Raw genomic sequence first — 18,403 nt, 5'->3', positions numbered from 1 at the left:
GAGTCACACTCGTTTTCCCAAATAGAGGAATGTTTTCACAAAGTCTCTTCCCTGCCTGGACTTACCCGCACACGTAGATATGAGCGTTCTCCTCATTAACCAGCTTCCAGATGTTTTCCTTGTTCTTCTTCAGTAAGTGCTGCACATAAACCTGGCAAGAAACAAGGTGGAGGTGAGCTGAGAGGGGCAGAGCCGCCGCGCCACTGAGCTGCGTCACAGCCCGTGGCCAGGGAGGGGAAGCCGAGCTCACACACGCGGCTCCACAACACAGCGCAGGAGCTGGGTCAAGGCCCCAGGCTGGGAATCTCCAGCTCTCAGGGCCTTTTCTTCCCCCGCTGCTGTGGCTGGGAGCGATGCTGGGCAGCACGAGCAGGCGGCTGGGGGAACAGAGCGGTACCTTCTCAGCCTGGTCCCTTGAGAAGGCGACGTTCAGCTGGGTGAGGACTCCCTCCTGATGGAAGCGGGCCAGCTCCTCACGGTACAGGTAGTCCTCACGCTCATGGCGGCAGCCATAGTAAAGCACCGTATCGCCCACCTCTTTGCCTGCAGAGTCACACAGCACCATCAGCTGGGTCCCCGCAGCCCCCAACCCTGCCCTCCCCTTGTCCTGCCAACGCAGAGCTGTGTGACTGCTTCTGTTTGTAGGAGGAAGCTCGAGACTCTGATTCCCAGAGGTACCCATATGCTTTAGGAGTGAGTGACGTGACTGTGGTTATTTGGAGATGTGGTGGCAGAGGTCGGAGAACTGGCTCGTGTCTGTCTGCCCCTCCCAAACCTTCTCAGTGGCCAAGAGCGGAGGACAAAGCATCTTTGTGCTGGGCAAAAACCACTTAGCTGCTGTTCACCCTGCTCCACCGCCTCTGCTTTCGGCTAGACCTGTCAGTGATGTGAGCAGCACAACAGGCTCCCTGGAGGCATGAACTAGCCCTGCAGAGCACCGTCCTGCAGGAGGCTCTGGTCCCCAGGGAAGTTTCTGGGCACCCACCTTGCTGCTTCAGCCAGGCCCGCTCCTGAATGAAGCCGATGAAGGGGGCTATGCCAGTCCCTGGCCCGATCATGATGACAGGCGTGCTGGGTTTGAAGGGCAGGCGAAACTGGGACTTCCTGACATACATGGGCACCAGGGAGTTGCTCCTGTTCTCGTCGGGCACCTTGTCCTTCAGCCAGTTGGTGGCCACCCCTTTGTTCAGGCGTCCTGTCTTGGTCTCGTACTCCACCGTCACAGCACAGATGTGGATGGCGTTGGGGTGAACCTGCAGGGAAGGGTCGTCAGTGTCAGGCAGAGAGGGAGCCCCACATGAGGTCCTGGGCAACCCCACAGCTCAGTGCCTTGTGCTCAGGGAGGGGAAGAAGTTTAACCTAACATTAGTGTTGGGACAGCTGTTCCTCCCCCAGCATGGCCCAACATGGGGCTTCTGTCTTGTGCCCAGCTCGTCACAGGACTGCTGAGCTTCCCTCGGTACGGCCAACAACCTCAGGGCTTCAGAGCACAAAATAAAGAGTGAATTTTGACCAACCCCTAAAATGCCACTCTGCTCCCAAGCCCTGAAAGCAAGGCCTTTGGGCGAAGAGGAGCAGGGCTGCGGGGAGGGTGGCACAGCTAGCTGCAGCGTGGGACCCCCTGCAAACCCTATGGAAGTTGGGATAACCCCCTCTTCTCCTGCAGAGATAACTAAAGCCTCCCCCCTCACAGAAAGCGTCACCAGGGCAAATCCCCCATCGCCCTGTCCCCAGGCGAGAAGGGGGACAGTGGCACTGCGGAGCTGCGGCGGAAGCGGTCACTCAGCAGCCTCAGTCCCTGCTGGAAGCACGCTCACCTTGGAGGAGGAGGCGATGGAGTAGTAGCGGGCCTGCAGGCGGGGCAGGAGCTCACACAAGTGGTCGATGGGGGGACGCAGCGAGGGCATGTCCTGCAGGATGGCCAGGATGTTCCTCCGGGCCTCCACCACCCAGCTGAGGTAGAGAGCCTGCGGGCAAGGAGGACACATGCATGATGACTTCCCTACACGCCTGGCAAACTCTCCCTCAGCTCTCTGCATGAGGTGCCCACCAGCCCCGGATCCCTTTTGGGGATCCCCCAGCACCCAGTTCAACCCAGCAGCTTTGCTGAGAAGGCCACAGCTCCCACCTTTCCCTCGGCCGCAGAGGATGCCATTTTGCGGAGGCGCTCCTGCTCGCCGGCATCCGTGGCGTACTGGGCCAGCTCGTAGAGGACATTGGTGCGGGGCGGGTTGGTGATGTCCAGGTAGTACGTCAGGGCTGTGCGGTAGGACGTGGGGCAGGGGAAGGGATGTTTCTTATTGGATTCCTCTAGAGGAGAGAAGAGGGAGAGGAAAAAAAAAAAATTAAAAACAGCAACCACATGCTGTTTCGTTAGAGATTTCATGCCAGCAGCAAAATGCAGCGTATGAGAGCTGGGGACAGAGCAGGGGAAACGGCATCAGGGAGGAGAGAGCAGCCCTAGGGCTGAATCAGTCTGTTGGCAAAAGCCACGATCCCCCGCCGCAGCAGCTCCAGCACAGGGCAGCTCCGTCTCCCAGTAGCCCATTTTGTGTTTCCCAGATGCTGCCTGCCAGCTTATCAGCTAAAAAACCCAAACCCTGTGCTCCCCAATGGGGCTCCCTGCCCCAAGACACCAACGCACGGAGGCACCCAGCAAACTCCCGGGCCAACTCCTGTTCTGCATGGCTAATTTGGCCTCCCACACTTATGTCTCTTTCAGATCTGGCTTCAAAAGTGTTCTTAGTCTCCTTCAGACATGGACACTTGTGCTCACAGCCCCCTTGGGAAAGGTAAGCACCAGCAGTCGAGGCCGGAGCTGTTCAGTTTAGCAAACTAAGTGCCACATAAGGGACAGGAATGACAGCGTGAGGCCAGACAGCCTGGGACACCGCACAGCGGGCCACAGGCTCCAGCACTGCCTTGAAGCCACTCGCTCTCTGGAAACCAGGAGCCAGCTCTTGGGCTTCTGGGCCAGCAGCTCTGATGCCTCAGGTCAGGCTGCGCTGCTTCCGGAGTGAGATGGGCAGCAGCTGCCGTCTCCCTCCTGCCAGAAGCCAGCTCTGCTGGGAACACCGCCCAGGAAACGCTCTTTATACCAGCACAAGTGCTCCCTCCTGGCAGTTCAGTCCCTAAGCCTGCGCCTCCTCCAAGGACTGAATAACAGCATCTGAGACACGAAGGCCCCTGTTGAGCTCTGGGGCTGCTGCGGCAGAGGGATGCTCTGGCAGGCTGACGCTCCGTAATTAGGAGCGTGCCGTTACATAATTCGTTGCCGAACGGGCACACCAAGTACGTTTCACAACTGACCCACTTCAGCTGGCTCTCAGCAAGCAGGCTCCGTGCCACCGCTGCTAAAAATGCACTGCGTTCAGAGTGGCCACGGGACATGTCTGTTTGCCCAGAGGTGCCCTACGGGACCTGAAGGTGACCTGGCTCCTGCCCTGGTGGGAAGGACAGAGGCCACAGCTGAAGAACCGCGGATGCTCAGGGGGGGGATCCATACTCACCATCCAAATTGTTTAGGGACATGATCGTGTCCAGATCCGTGCCCAGGATCTCACCAATCTGATTCACCAGAGAGGAGTCGTTGGCTGGGTACACCGCCACGTGGTCCCCAGACTCGTACCTGGCAAGAGAGCAGGAGGAGAGCAGATCAAACACCAGCATGGCTTCTCGTCCACCCCAAGCCTGAGCTGCTCAGCTACAAGACAAGCGGGCTGGTGCAAGGGGCAGTACGACAACGCTGAGATCTGAGCTACTACACAGTCCCTGCACAATCAGGGACCTCTAAGAGCTGGCAGTCATAGCAGAAAGGACCATTGTGGAATAACGGTTTTAAGAACCAGGTTCTTTACAAGGGACCTCCAAGATATCACCAGTTTTGCCCGAGACTTCAACGAGGGCCGTCTTCCAGCAAAGACAGGCCAACTCCCTGACAGGCAAGGAGCAAAGCTGCTCAAAACCTCTGCTGTATTTTCTTACGTTAAGCCACCTGGATTCGTAGCTTTCTCACAAACACACACAAGAGAAATTTAAGACAGCAAGAAGGTTTTTAAGAACAGGGCTTTATTTCCCCTGTGCTTGTACACCTAAGCCAGGCAAACCCTGGCACGAGCCATCCCCAGCTCGCCCCTCTCTTGCAGCTCATCCACTCTCTCATTTTTTGAATGACTCTAGAGAATTCTTGCAGCTGGGACTGCTCAGGTAGGATGGGTATGTGTGGCCAGCTCTGGAGGGGCACAGGGCCACCAGCGGCCACAGCCAGGCGCAGTGCAAGAGCTGAGAGAAAGTCCTGATACGGGGTACCTGATACGCGGTATGGAAGCCCCGAGGGGCAGCGTTAAGTAATTACGAGAACAAGGTCCCCTTCTGAAGTGCTGGATGAGGCCAGTGCCACATCCTTGTTCTTTGCTCCTGAAGCAGACTGCTCCTGCCAAAACAGAGGACCAGTTTGCCCATGGGGAACTACCTGATTTTGGAATTGGAGATATCCAGCTCCAGGTGCATAAGGTGTCGCTCTCCACCCTTGTTCAGCTTGCGGTTCTCTGTAACCTGTGCCAGGAAGGGGTTCTTGGCATCGAATGGTCTGGAAGGAAAGAAAAGGACCCTCTGGGTTACTCTCCTGCAGGCTCACAGCGCTGCTTGTATCCAGGCATGTTCCCTCTGCCTCCAGAGCAGGCTCCCACGCTTGGAGCACAAGGCTGTCCTGTTCATGTTTCAAAGCACACCACAGCACAAACTAAATTATGATCCTGCTGCTACTCACACTGGCACAGAAAACAGGTAATTTTCCTTCTGAGCACAGCCCAGCAGTCAACAGCTTTTGTACCATTAAGAACACGTGCTGCAAAAACAGATCGGAGGGACTGTCCCATCTCAAAGAAATATTTCAGGCTGGAATTAAATTACACAGCTAATCTCTGTACAATACTATAAGCAATCATCAGGCATTAGCTACCCTGGGCAAGGAAAGGCTCTGAGTGACCTCAAGATAGATACTGCAAATGCACAAGCCAAGCAGCACATGTGAGCGCTGCCACCTTCTCAAACACTAATGATTCATTAGCTGGGAAACGCCTGAGAGTCCCAGAGGAGACCTGAGCCCATTTTTCTTGGGCAGAGACCTGCCATATGGCTGCATTACAGAAATGACACTGCCCGCATAGTGGGTGTTGTTAGAAACATCAAGGATCCATCAGCCAAAGCCTGGCCCACGTACACCCTGCCCAGGGTGGTTTGGCACTTACGGCTTCTGGTTCTCGTAGCTCTTGAGACGACCCATCTCACCGGTGTAGACTTTGTTCATGTTCACATCTGTGTGCACCACCAGCTCATACTGGCGGATGCTAGAGGAGGAAGGGGGAGAGAAAAGAGTCAAATGGAAATCACAAGGTACAGCTGGAACCATCATCTGCTTTGCTGGATTTACTGCAGCCCAAAAGCAAATGCAACTTCCACCCCTCTCAAGAGAACAGGGGACAGGCAGACCATGCAGAAAGCCCAAACCAAGAGGAAACATCAACTCTGCTGGGAGCATCACACCCAGGAAAGCCAACCACAAAGGAATCGAACCCATCTCGTCACCCATCCAGAACAGAAATCCAGAGCTGGGGTCAGATTCACACTGGGACAGGCTCAGTACAGAGAGCCCCACTCACTGTTCTACTCCACATACCGCTCTGAAGTCTGGAAGGGGAGGAAGCGCACAAGAAAAGGGACAGCAGCTCAGGGCTGACAGCACAGCCACCAGCCAAAGGTGGCCACGTTCTCTGGCACCCAAAAGAACCGGCTCCCATACCCACCTGGACTCTTCTCCTGTCGCCTCCACCCCAAAATGCTCACACACCGCTGGCCAGAACTGCTCTCTCCAGGTGATGAAGTCTTCTTCCAAGCTAGCCAGGGCAAAAGAAAGATTCAATAACTTTCCCAAGGGGGAGCAAAGGGGCATTCCCAGAGGAGCCATTTGAGATCCCTACGGACTTCCTCCCTACACCATGGGAAAAGGCATTTGCGCTTGGACCCAGGCAGTTTTGGTACCTCCCACAGATCAGGAGAACATCTTCAGATCATTAAGTGGGTGGGAGGGAACTGTTGCTATACCAGCCACCCCTCCCTTCACCAGGTCTGCCAAGGAAGGCTTTGTTTTTCAGGCTTGGTCTTTACCCAACTCAGCTCCCCCTTGCCCACTCCTGGCATTAGGTCACCTTCCTAAAAGGCAGATTCTACCATGGCAATGGTTATTTTTCTGGGCTCAGAGCCTCCCGCACACAGCACATCCGTCTCATCACACCTTGCAGCCCTTAGAGGCAAAGCCACTGGTTGATGTAATTTCCCAGATTAAGCTGCTACCAGCAGGATGCTCAGGTGAGCACAGAGAGGTAAAACAACAAAAACCAAAGAACTCCCCCCAAAAAATCACATCATTGTCTAAGTAGGAAAATTGCTGCCTTTCTCCATGAAACAAACAGTTCACAAGATGGAGCTTGTCTCCTGCACAGGGATGACTGAGCCTATCCAGACAGGCTGGGTTAGCAGCAGAAGCAGAGGCTAAGCCTCCCCAGGTATACAACTATGGCCATTTAAAGCTGATGTGGGATTTCACCAGGCGCAGGATCCCCTAGGATGTTCTAAGTGTACAGGGATCTGCTCGTAGGAGAGAGAGCAGACAGCCCTCTGGAGTTTACTTCTGCCTTAGTAGTAGAGCTCACTCCCTGCCGAAGTCCCTTCCACGATGCTTTAGCCAGCTCTGACCAGCCTCTCAAGCCACGCTACTCACTTGCCATCATCGTCTCCTAGCCCAAGTTCAAAGATCCGCTGGGCTCCAAGCTCCTCCAGTCTCTTGTCCACATACTTTCCCATGGCATTGAAGTGCTCGTAAGTCTTGTTGCCCAGCCCAAAGACCTGGAAGGGAACGCTGATTAAGCATGGAGAAGCAGGGGCTGGATTTTTCCCATTCAACCAGCATCCTCTGGTAGTAGCACCCAGCAAAGGATGCTGAAGAAAGAACATGGAAGCCAGACAGCAAGACCTTTCACAGCTCCCCATCAGCTGTTTGTGGACCCTCTGAGTAAGAAGCTACCACTGGAGAGTGTGGTCAGAAGGCAGCACCACCTCCCTGGAGCCAGGCCCCCGGCATGTCAAGAGGACGCACGTACAAGAGCTGCCTGCGCCATCTCCCCAAGGGACCAGTAAGAGCTTGGACTGCCTGAAGACTAATTGCTGTCCCTTGCCTCCCACAAACTGCTCAGCAAATCTTTGCTCACTGCTTTATACAGAGCAGCTTAACATCTCCAGCACTGGATTTTCTCCTCATTTGCAATTATTATGCTGCCTAAGGAATTTGGCCGGGGTTTAGGTGAGGTGGTTGTATCTCAGCCAATTATTCAGCTCAACACAGGAAAAGAGCTACACGCTCCTCCAAGTGATTTAATTTGCGGGAGAAGATCTGGCCCAGGGCTGCTCAATTAGCTTCTGAACAGCAGCATCAGCCTGTAACTCATTTACAGACCTTGTATTCAATGCCTGCTGGGCTGTTTGTGGCAAGACATTACCAGCAAACCCTTGTGATTTAGGGAGTGGAGAGAGTACTCTGACATCTGCATTTAAAGCCCCCAGATCTATGTTTGCAAGTGTCCACAAAGCTTGTAGAGGAAGACAACGGGGACCACATCCAACACAGGCGTACGAGGCACAGACATCATGTTGTGCCTTTACCCAAGCCACATGCAGGCACAGTGGAGGCCTTCCAACTTTCCTGACCAAATGCAGCATAAACTGGAATTGAGCCACTTACTGCATATCGGAGACCTGACAAGTCAGCGTCAGCCTCCTGCAGCCAGTCGTAGAAGTCTTGGGCATTGTCCGTGGGATCACCCTCGCCGTAAGTGGCCATGCAGAACACAGCTAAAGACTTGTCGATCTCAGAGAGGCGACTCAGGTCCGACTACAACCAAAGGAAAGAATAAACCCTCAAGAATCCCACAACGTGGTTACTGGGCAAGCCTGTTCCTACAATGCAGCTACCCCTGCTGTGCAGGACAGCACCACGTAATGTCAAAGAGCGGATTACAAAAGGGGCTGAAAAAGGCCAAATCCACCCAAAAATGTCAGGGGAAATACAGCTAACCACTCTCACTGGACTGCAAGTCAATACTTCTGCCCCACCAGAAAAGCGATGGGATTTTCAACACAAGGTCTTAAGGGCCCAGGATTGCTGGTCACTCTGGAGCGCAACCTGCCGATGCCTCTGTGCAAGACTGCAGCAGTATGGGTTTAATGCTAACTACACAAGGAACACGGAGCAAGTTTCATGCTGCCAACGGATGACTCCCGATCCCAAACACTCCAGGCTACCTTCCTCTTTCAGTCGTGTTGCAGTGTTCACCCCAAATCCATTGACTGGCAAGGATCAAGCCCAACACCTGCATCTCTCAGGGCAATCCAATTTCCTTTTCTCCCCTAAATGACACTACTAATAGGGCAACTGTCCCTTGGCTAGGTCCTTTGTGGTTTTTTAGGGGACACTAAAAGGATGTTAGCTATCCTGAGACTGCTCACAGCTAAATTACCAAGTCATACTCCTCTGGATCCGCTGCCATGCCCCGGAGGCCATAGCGATGAGCATCTTTGGAAAGGCGATTGGCAAACTCCTCCGCTGTACCCGTCTGGGAACCATAGAAAACCACTATGTTTCGCCCCTGGAGAGAAAAAGAAAACCCTGTTAAATGGCGATTACTCGTTTGGCAAATGCATGGAGGAAACGCATCTTGTCAGAGACAAAGGAAACGCCTGGGAACAGAAATGTTGAACTGCAACCTAAAGGCAACTCAGAGCCTGCACTCCTATGGGACTCCACGCTGGGTTTGCGGCAGAAAACTCAAGGCTAAACTGTTAATAAGAACATAACTTGTCAATCTCGGAGAGGTGACTCAGGTCAGACTAAAACCCAAAGCAAAGAATAAACCCTCAGGATTTATTCTCAGCCCCAAGGCTGCAGCAGGACTCCTGGAAACAGGGAACTCCCTGGATGAGAAAGCAGACTTGCTTAAGCTTTGGGAAAGCGCCTAAGCACTGGAGCTCCTGCTCTGCTGCCAGCCAGCTACTTGGAAGTAAAACGGAAAATATATCCAGCCCCTGCTTCTTCCTCTGCTTCCTCTTGCGTCCAGTCCAGCAGAGTCAAAAGCTGCTAGCTCTGTGTACAATTCCCATTCCAGAGCGACAGTTTGGGAACAAACCATGCAGATAAACAACCGCCAGCCAATGACTTTAAAGTTTCTGCCATTTCCCTCCTGACTTTGACCTCACATTACACTTATTTTTTTGCACCAAATTTTCACTTTAATGTCTTCTCTAAGAATGACTCTCAGGCACAGACTGAAAGAGCTATTCCTGCCTGCCCACACAGCCTTCCTCTGGATGCTCTTTGCAGCAGACATGTCTCCATCCAAACCAGTCCCCCTGCTGACAGCTAGGCAGTCTCCAGAGGAAACCAGGAAGGACAAGAGCTCCCCCACCTTCCCAGCACCCCATGTAGCCAGAGCAAGCAGCTTACCGTCTTCTTCATCTTCTCAATGAAGCTGCTATCTCTCGCTGGAGCTGCTCTGAAAGACAGGAGGAACCACCTTTCAGATGAGCATGTTCATTATTTAAGGTCAGGAAGAAGCAAGTGGGGAAAAAGCAGCCCCCAAACCGTCCCAGATCTCAGAAGGCTGTCCAAAGGGGTGCAAGTCCCCACCGACCACTCTTACTTACCCTGTCCCAGGGATGCCCGTCACTCAGCTGTGGGGCTTCTCCTCTGCACACAGCCCCGGACCAGAGACCCTCAGAGCACAGGGGAATAGCTGACACCATGCCTTACCTCCACTGGTAAATCCCCCTGCAGGCAGAGCCCAGGCACTCAGCCCTAGGTGTCAGGAAGCCTTTATCAACCGCCCTGAGAGGTTTCACAGCTGAGCAGGTTACAAGGATCTCGTAGAGCCACGATGCAAGAGCAGGTCTCCAGCTAAATCTCAGGGGCCGAGCTTTAGTGGGAGAGAAGGGAACAGAGAGCTCCCTGCTTCCCGCCACCACAGCGGACAGGCAGGGAATGGGTCCTGAGCCATGCCCCCGGGGCATATTCCCCAAGCTTGAATCATAGAATCGCCTAGGTTGGAAGGGACCTTTCAGATCATCTACTCCAAGCATCAACCCAACTCTGACAAAAACCATCACTAAACCATATCTCGAAGTCAGACAGGGCTAAACACCAGCTGTTCCAACCTCAAAACAGCATGCCGGACATGAGTCCCAGAACCGGAGAGCCCCGCAGGGCAGACAGATGCAGCTGATCAGACCCACAGAGCCTCCAGCAAGGCAACCTCTGCCTGAGGTCCCACAGGGCTCATTCCTGTGCTCATTCCATCCCCAGCACGGATCTCCAGCACAGAGGGAGTTGGAATTATCACAGGGAGGCAGTTGTCTGTCTCAAAAGAGGGACAAACCACAGCAGCATCAGAAATGTTGAGGCAGAGACTCACAGCGCTATGGCTACCCTACTAGGCGGGGAGCCAGAAGAGCTTTGCCATCCTAAGCACACCCATGGGTTTTCAGTGTCACAGGGTGAAAGCAACCCAGCCCTGGGGACCCTGGGAGTCCCACAAGCAGAGGTGGCTCTAGCTACAGTCAGATGAGTCACTGGGGTCTCCTCAAGGCAGGAGGAGAAGTGCCAGGAGCTCACTTGCCATCTTGCCTGCTGGAGCTTCAGTAGCAGGAAGGAGGAACGTGGGACCCATTCCCGTTTCTCTTTCACAATGGAAGAATGCAAGGCTGGGTCTCTTGTGGGAAGAGAGAAGCCTCCAGGCAAAAAACAAATGGTTTTGGCTCCAGCCCATGTGAGAATGTGCAGAGCTCACTAACAGTTTCCTAAGCTCTGCAGCCCAGAGGGAGGGATCTCTGCGGATGTGCTGAGACATTTGCGGAGAGCACACACACACAGCACAGCAGGGTGGGGGACATTCAGTAAAGCACAACTTCAAGCACCCCTTTCTACCCAAAGGTATCAAGGAGCTCCATAACTGGGGCTGACGGTGCCGTGCACCGACGCAGTCTCATACAGCATGCACGGAAAACAAGCAAACCTACCCCAAAAAGCTACCCAAGGCAGCTGTGCTCCCAGGAGAGAGCTGCTTCACACCCTCCGCTTCGCTCTCTCACAGTTCACCGTCTCCCCGTGATGTCATTTGTTCCCTGTTGGGGACAGGGATATCACAAGCCCCTTTGAGAGAGCAGCCCCAAAACCCAGCCCGTGCTACCGTCGGGACAGGGGCTCAGGAGACCTGCCCCCAGCCCGCTCACCAGACTCAGCTCTCACTGAGCTTTTGGCTCCCTGGTCAACCTCTCCGGTTTACTGCCCTCCGCAAATAAGATCCAATTAAAATAGTTGTTGGGTCAACTGCTAAACAAAATGCTTCTAAAGGAGGGGGAAAAAAAAAGTTTTAGATCCTTTCAGCAAGCTCCCTTTGGAAGAGAAAAGGGTGCAGCACATGGAGCTCGTCCATGTTCAAAGGAGGCAACCCTGCACTGAAGCACTGTGGCTCAGAACAGTCTGTGGCTCAGACACAGGAGAAATAATGAGTCTGGCTTTTGAAAAAAAGGCTACACAAGTCCCTGAACTGGTTCATCGGGGTGGCTTAAAAATCTGAGCTGCAGAAAAACACGGACACTGAAGACAGACATGACACTCATTTTCACTACTCAGCCAGGAATACTTAGAAGAGAAAGCGTGTTTTCAGCAACGACTGCTCTTATAGCTTAGATAGCTCAGGGTAGCGACTAAGAGAGTTAGAAGAAGTGACGGGTGGGGAAAGGGGATTAACTCCATTGTTGGAGCAAGTCTTTAGCTTGTACAGATTGACCACCCTTGGTGAGAGCACACAGCGCAAGAGACTCCCAGGGCTCTCTGTCACTTTGATTTCAGGAGGAAAAAAAGGAAGGGGGAGGAAGTTACCGACAGCTCAGCAACGATATCAAAGTCTCCATCTCAGCCCAACTCCTCTCCTTCAGAAAGCTCCCATGCCTGTGGCTTTCCTCCCAAAAGCACACGTACATCCAGAAGTAAGAACGCAGCCTGGACGTCTCACAGAAACCGAGCGCTGACAGCAGGGTCTCCTCTGGAGCAGCAGAGCCTCTCCCCTTCCTTCTCCTCCTGCCCCAGCAGGGAGAGGCACCCCACTCCGCCCAGCTTTGGGGTGGCAGGAACGATGCTCCGAGTCAGAGCGATCCTGCCGGGCAGATTAACTCACCTTGCCACAGCCGCCTCTTCTTGCGGGGCCGAGTACATGCAGCCCATGGTCGGGGCAGGGAAAAGGCAGACAAAGAGTCGCAGGGCAGCCGTGTCTGTCTGCAAGGGGAGGTGTGGGGGGACGGATCTAACTTAACTCTGGAGCAACACGCACGCAGGCCTTTCCATTCTGCTCCTCCCGGGCATTAAAGCCAAGCGTCAGCCTTTTGTTAAGGAGAAGAGAGCCGGCACAAAAGGTCCCGGCACGGGTCATAGCAGGAGTGGTCCTGTCCGCTCAGATCCTCGTGGCGGGGCTTTGGAAGTTACCAAGTGGATCCGCGCAGTCCTGAGAAACTGCAACATCTGGCAGCAGTGGCAGAAAGGAATTAGGAGTGGAGAATGAAGCCTCCCAGGATCCTCCGCAGCACACGTCCCTCTCCCATCTGCGTGGAGCAGGGGGACGGGACACAAAACCCTCCCCCAGCCTTGTTACCTTGGAAACTGTTTATATCACAGCTGCTTTTATATATATTCTTTTTAAAAAAAAAAAAAGTCGACGCTGTAGCTGAATGAAACTATTCCAGACACTACGTGAGCAGCGCTACGGGTAACTATGGCAGTGCCATTACAGAGGCAGCTCAAAGGAGTTTGTTCTCTTCAGGATCCTATTAAATTAAATTAGAGATGGTCTCTCTCTCACCCACCCACACATGCAGGCAGCAAAGAGAGCTAATCAGGCTAAGGAGTTGGAGCAATTCCTGCCACAGGAAGCCCTACAAGCACCAGGGAATGGATTTCTCTATAGCTGCAGAATAGAGATAAGCCAGTTTCTGCCCCAAACAATGGTAAAGACAGAGGGGAGAAAGGAGGGGGTGACACACAGCGTACCAATCGATGTCTTGCCTGCGTTTCCCCAGGGCAACAGTCTGCACAACTCCGGAGCAGGGACACAAGAAAGGAAAGAAATCTGTGATTGAGAAACATGCAGAGGCGGCGCAGCCAAAGAATAAAAACAAATTAGTGCATTTCCCAGCAATGCCACCATAAGGAAGCATGGTGGCCACGGCTGTGTGGCGATTGAGAGCTGTTCTCCCTAATGACATCTGCAGAGCAGGCTGTGGGGAAGGCTGCTCCGGTGGTTTCAATTAAGCCTGAAAACGGTCAAAATGCAAGCAATCCTCAGTCGGCAGTATCCCGGCCTGCCCCACGCATGTGCGGTACACAGCACAGGTACAAGACCTCTTGTATGCAGCAAGCCTCTGCATATGCTGGGCTCTGCCCCTCCGCTGGGAGCTTCAGGCAGGAGAACAGCTGCACTTGGCTGCGAGGGTAAGGAATCAGCAAGCACCTGAGCAGTAGGTGAACCCAGAGACGCATCGTCGGGGCAAGATGGTGACCACTCCCAGGCCATGCAGGCTGGCAGAGCCACATGGAGTGAACCCAGCACAGACGTCATCCAAAACAGGGTATTTTGACCATGCATCTGTTCTTCCACAATCAAGGGCAGCTGCAGCAGTGGCATTGCCTTTGGAGACCCTGCTGAGCTGACGTGGCTTGATCAAGGCGTGCTGCTCAGCGGTGGCTCCCAAAAACCCTAGGAGGGCACCACGGTGCTGGATGCTATGTTCAGGTCGGAGACTCTGTTTGTACTCTCCCAGGTTGCAAACAAACCCATTAAAGCCACAGCCATCGTGATGCATCTGAATTGCTGTTCAGCACTTTCATCCTCCAGTCTTCCGAGGCTGAAGACGAAGTGTGAGGCCAAAGTGACAGAACAAGACACCATCACCAATACCATCAGATAAAGCAGTTCAGGACAATTTGACGAGCCAAAGCAGAGCTGCAGAGAACGTACTGAAGAAAAGCGACACCTCTTAAGGTAAAGGCTCTCCACTTCAGCCAGAGACAGCCCTGCTGCGGGCCCTCTGCCTTCATGGGTCTGGGACAGCTTCCCTGCCTGCCTATGGACCAGCTTGCTACCCACAGGCAATGGCTGACAGTGTGATCCTGTATCTTGCAGATTTGTTTGTTCACCAGAAAGGAAACTCCACCCCAGACTCAAGGATGACAGGAGGGAAGGAAACCCGGGGCCGAATAAGATTGTTTTCCTCACTCATTCCCCACCCGGTTCCAAGTGTCCCATAAAATAATGCTGCAAAAGCTGCAGGAAGTTGCTGTCTCCGTCCCAGAGGATGGATGTGCCACCAGCCACAGCCTTGGCCTAGGGGTCCCACGCTGCCCTCAGGCCACCTTGCTAGAACGACCACAGCAGGGCTGGAGCAGACAATGGCAGAGCCTTAATGTACGGGGAAAAACTACTTCAAAGCTTCCTCCTGTTCTTCACCTGCCTGGCTGTCACTTTTCCAAAATGCAATCGTATCAGACAAGGTCTGGAACAATCTTGCCTCTCCCCACTGGTTATTGGTGACGGGAGGTGCTGCTCTTCCAAGCAGCAGTTGCAGAGTGCTCCCTGCCAGCCACCTCCCACGCAGACGGAGAAGGCAGCACGGACCCCACGCAGGAAACACAGGCAAAATCACCGTGAGTCAGCTCAAAGCCAAAACCTCCAGCCAGCCTCAGACAGAAGCCCACGCGCTGAGGTCCTGCAGCTACAGAAGGTGGTAACACACACCCGGGGGGGTTCGCGAGCCCCTCTGCAGCGTGACTTCTCTGCAAGGTCACGACAGCCTCTGGAAGAGCTGCATGTGCTAAGTGGAAACAGTCACAAGGACGGTGAGCACGGGAGCTCTCTGAGTTGATCTGCGTCGTGTCAAGATCTAATTTCAGATTGATAGTGCCATTTCTCCCGCTAGCTTAGTTCTCATCGCAACACAGCCGTTCTTGTTACGATCTCCAGAGGCAACCGCACACACCAATACACACAGTGCACTGGAGCCTCCTGCTCTTGCAGGCACGAGAGAGAAAGTATTTGACCAATCCAACAAAACAAATTCCCAAGATAAAGCCAAGCAGGCATAGAGAGACGGGTTGCTACTAGCCTTGCAGGCACCTGTCTGCATGCACGAGCCAAAGGTCCTCAGCCAGGGATATTTCTCCTTTATAAACCCCTCTCAGACAGAAAACTTACTTTCCATCCTCCTGCAACAGCAGTGCATGCAGCCCACCTGAGGGCTGGCTCTGAGCTGCACGCTACTCTTCCCATTACCCAGGGGATTCACAACAGACCTGGTATCCATCCCAGGCTTTCCTTCAAGCAGAGGGCTCTGCAAGCAGAGGAGAGGGCCACCTCTGCCACCAGATCTGCACAAAGCGGAAACAATGCGACCAAACCTGCTCCTTTTCAATTATGACCTGAATTACAACACAAACACTGGACAATGAGCCCTGAAAACTGAGAACAGCATAAGGTAGATGGACAGGTCTGAGATAAGACCCACAACCGCTTGCCGTGTTTGATGTAGCTTTTACAAAGAGGGTAACAGGAGCACCAATCCCCTGCTGAAATGCCTTCTTTTATCACCAAACACCCTGGTCTGAGCAGCCTGCAGACAGGTCCTGCCACAGCTTCTTTCCACACCAGGCTGTAACACTTCGAAATGAAGGACTGACAGGTATTTCTTACCAAAGCAGCACTCACTAAGTGCCATGGGGAGAAACCCACTCAATGCAGGACGCCTTGCTGGTGCGACTGCACGCGTTAAATCTTGAACCTACTGCAAGCAGCCGGCCATCACTTTTCCCCTCCTCTTGGCATGGCCCCACAACCAATGACTCAGGACTGGGGGGGCCTGCAGTGAATTTGCAGCCAGCCTTACAAACCCAGAGGATTCACCTTTGTTGTGTGGCTGTCTTCTGCAAAGGCCTAATACTGGAAAGCGCAGAGCTGGGCTAAGGTTGAGGCTGGCCTTCTCTCTGGGGCAAACTGCACCCTTGCAGAACAGATCCCAGGAGACTGAAGGGAAAGGTATTCCACAACACCAGCTCCTATAGCGCTGCAGCGGGTTTCAAACTTGTTTACCGCTCTCACCAATGCTCCCTGAGGAAACGGAAGGAATGAGCTAAAGAGCCCAGCAGAAAATTGATGTTAAGTTTGGTATGTGACTGCGACAATGAGCCAATGCACCCAGATCGCACCAACGTGGCTCGCTCCTGCCCCTAAGCCCTTTGCAGAAGACAGGGTGGAACAAGGACTTCTCCAAATCCAGTCTCCTGCTGCTGCGGTAACCTGGCATCAAAGCAAGTTTCACAAGAGCTGCCAAGCAACTCATGCCCAGGAACTCTCTCACAACTCCCCACGACTATTTCTTCTCTTCATAGCTGAGGGTAGATAAGATTTTCAATAGGAAACCTGCTTAAGAGCAAGCCCACCTTTCCCCACATTTATCTAAATATGACTTTTATCCGAAAGCACAGGGAATAGCCAAGGCAATCCTTACGAGTTTTGAAGTACAGCCAACAGCTTTTCTGCCTTGGCTTTTCTTGCCTTGCTTGGGAAAGGCAAATTACTGATATGGGCCACACGGTGGGGCAAAGCAGAACTGCAGCCTGGCCCTTCCGCAGGGATTTCTGCATTGCAAAGTGAACAGCTCAGAAGAAACAGGAGGGGAGATAAATGCACTTTGGAACTAAGTCTCATCACCTGAGGACCTCCCAGAATCCAACCGAATTTCCCACACAGCCTCCAAGGACCCACCACAAGCAAGACAGAAAGCTACACTCACTCCGTGCTGCCTGAGAGTTATTACTTACACTGATTGCATTTTGGGGAGGTCTGGGACTTCCTCCTTTTTCTTGCGGAAGAAGAACCAGTAAGTAAAAAGGCCGGTGATGAGCGAGATGAGAAACACGTCCGTCATGCTGAAGTAGGAGTCTTGCTGTGAAGTGTTGTCAGGAGGGGAAACATTCAGTTCCATGCTGGCATCCCCCATGATGGTCAGAGGCACTGTAGGCAAGGAAAAAAAGTGAACACCAGTAGTCACGCAGGGCCACAGAAGAGCATTAAGGGACATTCAGAGCACGCTTTTCCACTATACATTTACTCTTAGGAGCACAAGGCAGCCCAACAACTCTTTGGAGAAAGGCTTTGCACCACAATACTGTGAGATCCTTTTGCATCCCAAGGTATCTCACTGTCCTCCCAAGCTTTTCCTTTCCCATTGCATCCATGCTGATCTACCAGAAGTGATTTCTGCTTCCCCTCTGCCAGCACCATCAGAGCAGCCCCACATTCCAGGCAGGGAGCCTGACCTGGCTCCTACTAACACCCCAGCAAGACTCAAGAGGGACTCATGGCCAGCCTTTACTAAAGCCCTTACTCACCATGGAGCCCATGGGGTGTTAGTGGGGGAAGATCGCACTCTTCCAGTCACACCACAGATCTTAGGCTTCCTCCCTCCTTTCCAAAGGTGATACGATGCCCCTACTGCTGTGTTTATGAACCACAGAGCAGGACTGTGACATGGTACTTCTGTGAGCATCCACACATTAGGTCATTACAACACAACTGATGAATACTTCTGATTTACTATCCGCCTCTGCATGCGGATTGGATTTACTATCAACTTCTTTTTAGGCCTCTGGCTTCCCAGTTCCCTCCACTATCTTCCCCAGTTTAACTTCCATCTCCTTGAATTACTCTTTTCTACTTGCCGAGGCAGAGTTTAAGTGACTTGTGGCTTGTCCATGGCCATACCCTGAGTTCGCAGTAGCACAAGGATAAGCACCCAGCCCTCAAGTCCCCAACTAACCCTATGGCCCCTGTCCTTCCCCTGGGGAGCCACCCATCGCTCCCTCCCTCCCGCTGCTCTGCCAAAACTCTGAACTCCTCTGACCCTAGTCCCGATCGCAAGATTATCTTCCCAACACTCAAGGACACGCTCTGTCCAAGCAAACAGATAATTAACTCAAAACTTGATTTGTAAGGGCAAAGTGACTCTCTTCTTGTACTTGGGCATCCTGCCAACCCAGGAGACCATGGACATTTGAACTTGCACACAGAAGAGTGACTCAGAGCTGTGGGGGTGCCACCAGAGAGAAAGGACATGTCCCCTGACTGGGCCATGAGGGGAGGGTTTAGCAAACCTGTGCCTGCTGGAGAAAAGCTCCCACACAGCTTTCTCCTGGGGGGGCTGAAAGAGAAGCAGCAAACTCCAAGTTGTGCCTGGACTGAGAAATAAAACTGAC

The 18,403-nt window shown here is 53.2% G+C and overlaps 1 protein-coding gene across 4 annotated transcripts in view; it reads right to left on the bottom strand.

Annotated features, from left to right (window-relative positions):
- The window catches only part of LOC134518213 (NADPH--cytochrome P450 reductase), a 31,036-nt gene that overhangs the window by 1,210 nt on the left and 11,423 nt on the right, over positions 1-18,403 (bottom strand). For all 4 annotated transcript variants that reach the window (XM_063340644.1, XM_063340645.1, XM_063340643.1 and 1 more), the window contains 14 exons: positions 16,970-17,162; positions 9,554-9,602; positions 8,571-8,699; positions 7,796-7,945; positions 6,779-6,903; positions 5,805-5,894; positions 5,250-5,348; positions 4,472-4,588; positions 3,510-3,628; positions 2,129-2,310; positions 1,818-1,967; positions 986-1,253; positions 398-543; positions 66-151 (listed from right to left, as the gene is read on the bottom strand). In XM_063340644.1, coding sequence (XP_063196714.1) covers positions 66-151; positions 398-543; positions 986-1,253; positions 1,818-1,967; positions 2,129-2,310; positions 3,510-3,628; positions 4,472-4,588; positions 5,250-5,348; positions 5,805-5,894; positions 6,779-6,903; positions 7,796-7,945; positions 8,571-8,699; positions 9,554-9,602; positions 16,970-17,148 — 1,889 coding nt within the window. In that variant the 5' untranslated portion in view covers positions 17,149-17,162. The remainder of the gene's footprint in view (positions 1-65; positions 152-397; positions 544-985; positions 1,254-1,817; positions 1,968-2,128; positions 2,311-3,509; positions 3,629-4,471; positions 4,589-5,249; positions 5,349-5,804; positions 5,895-6,778; positions 6,904-7,795; positions 7,946-8,570; positions 8,700-9,553; positions 9,603-16,969; positions 17,163-18,403) is intronic.

Source organism: Chroicocephalus ridibundus, chromosome 7, assembly GCF_963924245.1.
Source record: "Chroicocephalus ridibundus chromosome 7, bChrRid1.1, whole genome shotgun sequence".
Taxonomy (NCBI): domain Eukaryota; kingdom Metazoa; phylum Chordata; class Aves; order Charadriiformes; family Laridae; genus Chroicocephalus; species Chroicocephalus ridibundus.
Note: the sequence above shows the minus strand (reverse complement) of the source record. Positions and strands in the feature narration are given on the sequence as shown.